This window comes from Galeopterus variegatus, unplaced genomic scaffold (assembly GCF_000696425.1).
Source record: "Galeopterus variegatus unplaced genomic scaffold, G_variegatus-3.0.2 Scaffold2145, whole genome shotgun sequence".
NCBI lineage: Eukaryota > Metazoa > Chordata > Mammalia > Dermoptera > Cynocephalidae > Galeopterus > Galeopterus variegatus.
The window spans coordinates 43,837-51,224 of record NW_007728256.1 but is presented as its reverse complement, the minus strand read 5'-3'; the positions used below and the strand labels follow the sequence as shown (position 1 = coordinate 51,224).

Genomic DNA, 7,388 nt, shown 5'->3' with positions numbered 1-7,388 from the left:
GACCGAGATGGGGGTCGAGGGAGGCGCGGGCAGGGGCCGCCGGGGCCCCCTCGTTTGCGAGGCCGGCCCGAGGCCCGCCCGGCCGCGAAGGAGCGTGCGGAGGAGGGCGGCCAACCGGGTGTCTGTCCCCGTCCAGCCGAAGGGGAAGAAGGCCAAGGGGAAGAAGGTGGCCCCAGCGCCTGCCGTCGTGAAGAAGCAGGAGGCCAAGAAGGTGGTGAACCCGCTGTTCGAGAAGAGGCCGAAGAACTTCGGCATCGGTGAGTGGGAGGCGGGGTGACGCCGGCTTTGTCTTCCGTCCTCTAGCAGCACAGTGGCTCACGGGGCGGGCGGTGGCGGGTGCAGCCCGGCCGTCAGGGGACACCGGCTGGAAGAGGCGCCGCCGGTCTGCCCCGGGGCTGTCGGCGTTCGTGTGCAGATGATGTGAAAGAATATTTGCTATCTGAAAGACGGTGATGACGTTTTAAACCACCAAGATCGCTGATGCACCGGTACCCTTCTGAACGACCCCACGCATGAGCTCGACACGGAGTTTGAGCCTTATTCCTACTTGCTGTCACCCTTCATTTTTCAGGACAGGATATCCAGCCCAAAAGGGACCTCACGCGCTTTGTCAAATGGCCCCGCTACATCCGCCTGCAGCGACAAAGGGCCATTCTCTATAAGCGGCTGAAAGTGCCTCCTGCGATTAACCAGTTCACACAGGCCTTGGACCGCCAAACAGGTGAGGTTCCATGGTATGTATGGAGCCAGGATTTGGGAAGGCAGGATATAGCTCACATCTTTACTTTGACAGTAGTACATGCAACTGAGGCTTTGGGTGGAGGTAGGGGGAGTTTTCGGGTAGATTGGTTTATAAAATCTAGGATTCCTTTAATTCTGGGAACATGAAGTTTGCCTAACTGAAGAGACTGTATACACGACTTCAGATTTCTTGAACTGCACTTGCTATTATACCTTGATTACTCTTGTTATTCTATTACACAATGATATTATTACGTTATTATATATTGTTATTACACCAGGACAGCGGCCTGGCATTTACATTAAGTGACAAAGATTAGAACTTAGAATACGAGTCTAAACTCAAGAGTGTTTTTCTAGCTACTCAACTGCTTAAGCTGGCCCACAAGTACAGACCAGAGACAAAGCAAGAGAAGAAGCAAAGACTGTTGGCTCGGGCTGAGAAGAAAGCTGCAGGCAAAGGGGATGTCCCCACAAAGAGGCCACCTGTCCTTCGAGCAGGTAAGTGGGTCTCTCCTTAGAAAGGGTGAATGGTGGGGCCGGCTGTTGCAATGATGCATGAATTTCTTCACCTGAAGTCACTGTGGAGAGTAAAATCCGAGCTTTTTAACACTGAGTCACAGCTGGGTCCAACTGGTCACAACTTGTGGCCAGAGCAGCCCCCTGTGAGTGCTCTACAAAGTGTTGTGTGTTTTAGGAGTTAATACTGTCACCACCCTGGTGGAGAACAAGAAGGCTCAGCTGGTAGTGATTGCACATGACGTGGATCCCATTGAGGTGCGTTTGACCTGTTTTTAAACATTGATTGCTAAAGCTAGGGTTTTTGTGTCACTACCAGGAAATAGGCACAATACTGAGGCTGCCATGTTAAAAAGCCAGTGTCGGATGGCCAGTATGGTCACCTTTACTTTTGGGGGCAGTACTGACAAGGAATCCAAGTGCACAGCTCTTGAAGTGATGTGAATCTCTCACTGAATTAAACCTTGAAGTGCAACTATATGAGCTTTTTAACCCTGAGCAATTGCTGGCAAGCTGGCTTTCGCTTTACTGCTTCTGGTCAGAATATGCTCTCCTAAGCTAATCGATTTCTTCCAGCTGGTTGTTTTCCTGCCTGCCCTGTGCCGTAAGATGGGAGTCCCCTACTGCATTATCAAGGGGAAGGCCAGACTGGGACGACTAGTCCACAGGAAAACCTGCACCACCGTAGCCTTCACACAGGTTAACTCGTAAGTACGCAACCTAGTCCCAGACATTCCCCAGTTCATTAATCTTATATGTCAGGATTTTTTGCCTTGAAGACCAACATTCAGCCTTAAGAATACATTTATCTGAACCTTTGCCAATGATGGTTAAGAATTTCTTCACCTGAATGAGCCGTGTGGTCATATCGTATCTGAGGCAAAAGGCTTGTGTTTGGAGCTTTAAAGAAAAAAAAAAAAAGAATCATTCATGGGCCAGCCCATGGCTTACTTGGGAGAGCGTGGTGCTGGCAACACCAAGTCAACGGTTACAATCCCCTTGCCAATCATCTTTAAAGAAAAAAAAAAATCATTCATGCTTTCTAGAAGGATAATTTGAGAGGCCCAAAGTCTACATCCCCCACCCTTTCTTGTTAGGGAAGACAAAGGAGCTCTGGCTAAGCTGGTGGAAGCCATCAGGACCAACTACAACGACAGATATGATGAGGTAAGGAACAGCTTCACACAAAATATTTTCTGGGGCAACAGCCAAGTAGAACAGCGGTAACCAGCAGGCTTTGAAAGCCTCAGAAAACAAGGCATGCTGACTGCTGCTTCTGTCCTTTCAGATCCGCCGTCACTGGGGAGGCAACGTCCTGGGCCCGAAATCTGTGGCTCGCATTGCCAAGCTGGAAAAGGCAAAGGCTAAAGAACTTGCCACTAAACTGGGTTAAATGTACACTGTTGAGTTTTCTGTACATAAAGATAATAAAAATTTTCCTTCTGCCAGGGCCTATTTGGCTTTTTTTTTTTTTTTTTTTTTTTTTTTTTTTGGTGGCTGGCTGGTACAGGGATCCACAAGCCCTTAACCTTGGTGTTGTCAGCACCATGCTCTAACCAAATGAGGTAACCAAACAGGCCTTTTGGGCAAGTACATTTTAAAACCAGGAGCCTTGTCCCCTACCTATACACGGGGCCAGAGTTCTGCCAAATTTACTATGTAATTTACATGTCAGGTTTTGAAAAAAACACTTTAAACCTTTTAAATAACAATCTTGCATCACTTCTCCAGCTTTTTTTTTGTTGTTGAAAACTAAAACACATTATCCTGGGCCTACAGTCAGGGTCATTAATCACTCTTCCACTGAAGGTAGCACGCACTGCCTTCAAGAACACCTCCCAGAGAATCTGCCCAAGGCTGTTTTACAACTCACAGCCTGTACGGGGGGGATACTACAAATGCTGAGGATGCGTTTGCCCTGCATGTAACACTGACGCTTTTAGGGAATAGGAATTTTTCAGTGCCATCATAATCCATCACAGTCTGTCCTTGGCTAAAATGTCATTGGGTGCATGACTATACATTGAAACCCAAACCAGCATTTTATAATCAACCAGTCACTCATTTCAGGTAGAAAGAAAGGTACACATGAGCTCAGAAATTTTATTTACACCAACAGTACACGATCAAGTATAAAGCCATTCTCTTGAAGTAATGTCTTGAGTGACTTCCTAATTATACAGGCACAGGGCTCTAAAAGCTGACCTCATCACATACCAGGTGTTCGACGCAGGAATTTCTTAAACCACAGGTATGATGTGGCTGCACAGAGTCCATACCTTGGGTTGAAAGACAGTTGTACTGTTAGCCTGTGTCAGTGTCCTAAAGGGGAGGGAACCAGGGGACAGCTGGGACTCACCAGGTAATGATGTACTGCATGTGCTCATTCCTCAGAGTAACTCGGGTTTGCCCTCCAATGGGTCCTCCAGGTACTGTGCTCTCTGCAGGGACAGTGGGCTCATTCCTCACAACCTCTGGTGCTGGCCACCAGCCTTAGCACTGGTCCCCTACAGCTGTCATTTCTGCATGGGCTTTTATCTCTGATCAACCATCCCATGTTGCCTCCTTTTCTTAGCAGTTTTGCTTAGATGCCAAGTTGCCACCGCCTGTTCCCCCACCCTCCACCTGCCCCAACAAAGGCTACAGCAGAGGCAACAGAGAAGAATGGGGTTCAGAGAAAGACAAGGTATTTACAAAAGCTATCTTCCGGGGTGGGCTGGTTACAACGTACGGAAGTTGGCATCAATGAAAACGGGGTCTGCGCCTGTGATCCTGGCCATGGCCTCCAGGTCCCGGTAGTACCAGTGGTTCCTTTCCGGATTGTTCTCTGGGACAAAGGGCTTCCTGGTTTCTGTCAGCCTCACCATCCCAACTAGGTCCACTTCTCCGTCAATCTATAAGGAAGGTGTGAGATTGCTCTTCGGGGGAGCCCTGCATGGAGACTAGATGACTCCTACAGGCCCTTATGCAAGTGGGGAAGAGTGCATGTCCCTTACCTGGCCTTTCTGCCGAGTATCAGGATTCATTTTCTTCCTGGGGACAAACCCTCTATTGACCAGGATGGTGATTCTAGAGTAATAAACATGCTATGTCAAGTGAGGAAGGGTTTTGGAATAAAGACAATCAGTAGTAGTGTCTCAGGCATCTACAGGAACACTATAGCATCAAGGAAGGGATTTAAAACACGACACTGTCAGTAGAAGTGAGCCCTAGCAGTGCCACACTCAGGGAAAGTATTCCTCTCTTGTGCCCCTTGATGATAAAAGCCCCCATCCAACCCCTTTCTACCAGCCTGGCTTCTGGTTAACTCCCCTCTGTCTCTGCTTCTTTCCTTTCTTGTGTCCCACCCACCGCACAGCCAGAGTTAAGATGCCCAACTCTCCCTTGAACCACATCAACAGTTGCCTCCAACCTCCCCCTCCTAACCAGGGCAGCCACAAGGAGCAGCCCTGGCCCATGTCAGTCTGCCAGAGGTACAGCATTTGGGCCCCAGCCCAGGCCTAAAACACAAGATCCTGTGGGTTAACAGGCCCCCAAACTTTTTCATTCATACATCAGTCTTACAGGCCCCTAATCACACAGGCCCTAACTTATGTGTCACTGTCTTTGCCTGGAATGTTCTTCCCATCTCCAGTCAAGATTTGGCCCAAACAGCCCCCTGAGCAGCCTTCCCTGACTCAACTCCCTCTAGGCAGAATTGGGGGCTTTTCTCAACTTCCTCTTGCCAGCCCCTCATGCTGCACCAGTCATTTAATGTGCTGGCCCCCAGTCTCCAGAGAAGGGACCTCTTTCACTAGTCTCTCCTCCCTTAGCTTAACATACAGAAGTTGTTCGGTAACAAATGAACTGGCTGAGAAGGTTGCTTATTAATCAATATCAAAATTAGGAATTTCAAACTTTTCAAGGAATTGAACCTTTCCAGGTATCTCAGATTTCCCAATGTTTTACCAAGACTGGGGGATGGGAAGGAAATAGTGATGAAAACTAGTACACACAGCCTGCACCTGCAACACCAGTCAGCTCCCTGCATGGCCTACTCACCCCAGGTCACTGCAGTGGAAGGGGGTGACCACATAGGCCCCATTCTCAGTTGAGGAGGAGATCCGGCCCGCTTCCTGGGCCTCTCGGGCAGGGTCCACCATGGTTCGGGGCATTATGTACAGCTCTTTGGAGTGGTCAAAGTGCCCCCTGACCTTCACTGGCCTATACTCCAGATTTTTCAGTTCCATTGGGCTACGGAGAGGAGAGAAAAGCTGTGGCCAAGCAAAGTGTGTCAGGAAAAGAAATCCTCTAAGGGGGGTTGCAAACTACAAAGCCCACGAAGGCCAGGCAAGTAATGTAGAAAGGTGAAGGCAGGGCACAGTGCGGACTGTTGGATCACAGGGTGCGCCCTCTTATGGGGGGTGCTATTTCTAAGCCTCAGCCTTTTGTTGCCACGCGGGAATGTGGATCTGTGCTGCCAGAGTCCAATTTTTCAAGAGAAGCTAAAAATGTGGACTTCTAGATGAATATTTTATATGAAATAAAATAAGTAGGCCAAAAACCTATCTGCAAGCCAGATATGGCATACTGTGTGCTACCCCAATTGGAACACTGTGGGATGTACCTGTCTCTAGGACAGTGCTTCTGAATAGTGGGGAGAGGGCAGTAGAATCATTCAGGGCACTTTTTCAAAATACCACCCCCATGTTGAGACCTATGTAATCCACCCTCACCCTCAAGCTAAGAATTGCTGCTATAGGGGGCCATTAGCACTGTAAGGGATCCCTCAAGTATGCTGGACCTGATAAAAGGGTCACACCAGGATCAAAAATGAGACTTTTCCATAAATCTCAGGCAGCTTCACAAGGGCAATCAGGTGTGAACAGCAAGTCCAGCAGGAGCACTGATCTTCAGAGCTCCTGTCTGAGGGCAAGGAAGGAACTGACAAAGTTCACGTGAAGAGGGTCAGAATGGCAAGCAGAAGCCAGAGCTCCACTGTCGACCTCAAGTGCGACCAGCCCTGACTGGGCAGCCGCACACTCACTCTGCTGGCAGAGGGATGGGCTCAGCCATAACCCTAGATTCTAACTCTGCAATCAGTTTCAGCTTCCACTCCCGACGCTGGACCTGTGGAAACAGAGCATAAACCTGAACAGACAGCAGCAGAGTCACTCAGTGCCACCAAAACTAGATGCCAGTCTTTACCTGCCATGTCCCCAAACCAAAGGCAGTCACAGGGATGAGAAGCAGGAACCACTGGAGAAAGGAGTCGTCATCCACTTTTGTGGCAGGTGCTTCTGTGGTAGAACTGCCATGCTTGCTTGCCCTCCAGGCCACCCCTGGAGGAAGTTTCAACACTGGCATGGGGTCAGAGCCCTAGAGCAAATAGAACTGCAGCAGCCCATTCCTCCAGAAGTCTCCACCAATATTGCCCGAGAAAAGGTGGTAGAGAACGAACAAGTTGAGACCTGCCGTCCGGGGCCAACTAGCCACACGTGTCCAGCCCCACTCCTACCCAGTGTCTGGCACATGACACACACTCAGGAATGTCTGACTGAAAAATGAGGTCTTGGGCTTAGTGCTGGCTCTGCCACCAGCCATGACCCTGGGTAACTCATATAACCACCTCACACCTTTTTGTTCCAGAATATGCTAAGATAGATTCTACTGCACTATAAGATGCACGGTTATTCACTCATTCATTCAAAGAGCATTTAATGAGGAGCTACGGTTAATAAGTAGCTTACCCCGGCACTACTGTCTATTGTGCTATGTAGACAAAGACCCATGGTACAAACTCAGGATAGTGGCTTACAGAGCTCTCTCCACAGTTTTCTTTTTGACTGTCATAAGTTTAAAGACGGGACGAGGTACGCAGCAGTACCCTCAAGCTCTCTGGCCGAGGGTAAGTCCCACCGGCCGAGCGCATCCCAGGCCCCGTGCGGTAGGCAGGCCCGCCCGGCGCCGACCCACAGGCGCCCGCTATTTGTGTGCAGCAGTCCCCACACGGCGGACCCCCTGCGCGCTCCGAAGGCAGCGCAGGGACTGGTGGCTGGGAGCGCGCTACTCCAGCATGCCGGACCCCGGGCTCCCCGCTCGGCAGCTGGGTGAGGCGCCGGGCCGCCCCCGAGCCCCTGCAGCCCGAG

The 7,388-nt window shown here is 50.0% G+C and overlaps 3 protein-coding genes across 5 annotated transcripts in view; 2 read left to right on the top strand and 1 right to left on the bottom strand.

The window, feature by feature from the left end:
• RPL7A (ribosomal protein L7a) overlaps positions 1-2,713 on the top strand; it is a 3,330-nt gene extending 617 nt beyond the window's left edge. The window contains exons 2-8 of the mRNA XM_008580675.1: positions 137-257; positions 572-721; positions 1,102-1,242; positions 1,439-1,518; positions 1,837-1,967; positions 2,358-2,427; positions 2,549-2,713. Coding sequence (XP_008578897.1) covers positions 137-257; positions 572-721; positions 1,102-1,242; positions 1,439-1,518; positions 1,837-1,967; positions 2,358-2,427; positions 2,549-2,653 — 798 coding nt within the window. The 3' untranslated portion in view covers positions 2,654-2,713. The remainder of the gene's footprint in view (positions 1-136; positions 258-571; positions 722-1,101; positions 1,243-1,438; positions 1,519-1,836; positions 1,968-2,357; positions 2,428-2,548) is intronic.
• A 611-nt stretch (positions 2,714-3,324) lies between these two features.
• On the bottom strand, positions 3,325-6,836 carry SURF1 (surfeit 1). 3 transcript variants are annotated; one of them, XM_008580670.1, is made up of 7 exons: positions 6,448-6,816; positions 6,287-6,369; positions 5,302-5,493; positions 4,257-4,329; positions 3,992-4,154; positions 3,620-3,701; positions 3,325-3,539 (listed from the first exon to the last, which is right to left on the bottom strand). In XM_008580670.1, the coding sequence occupies exons 1-7, from the start codon at positions 6,604-6,606 to the stop codon at positions 3,470-3,472; spliced, it is 822 nt and encodes a 273-aa protein (XP_008578892.1). In that variant the 5' UTR covers positions 6,607-6,816; the 3' UTR covers positions 3,325-3,469. The 3 variants fall into 3 exon arrangements, with proteins under 3 accessions (XP_008578892.1, XP_008578894.1, XP_008578893.1); XM_008580672.1 differs by lacking the exons at positions 6,287-6,369; positions 6,448-6,816 and adding an exon at positions 6,044-6,271; XM_008580671.1 differs by lacking the exon at positions 3,325-3,539 and having other exon boundaries at positions 3,631-3,701; positions 3,955-4,154; positions 6,448-6,836.
• Positions 6,837-7,315: 479 nt separating this feature from the next.
• The window catches only part of SURF2 (surfeit 2), a 5,190-nt gene continuing 5,117 nt past the window's right edge, over positions 7,316-7,388 (top strand). The window contains exon 1 of the mRNA XM_008580682.1: positions 7,316-7,349. Coding sequence (XP_008578904.1) covers positions 7,316-7,349 — 34 coding nt within the window. The remainder of the gene's footprint in view (positions 7,350-7,388) is intronic.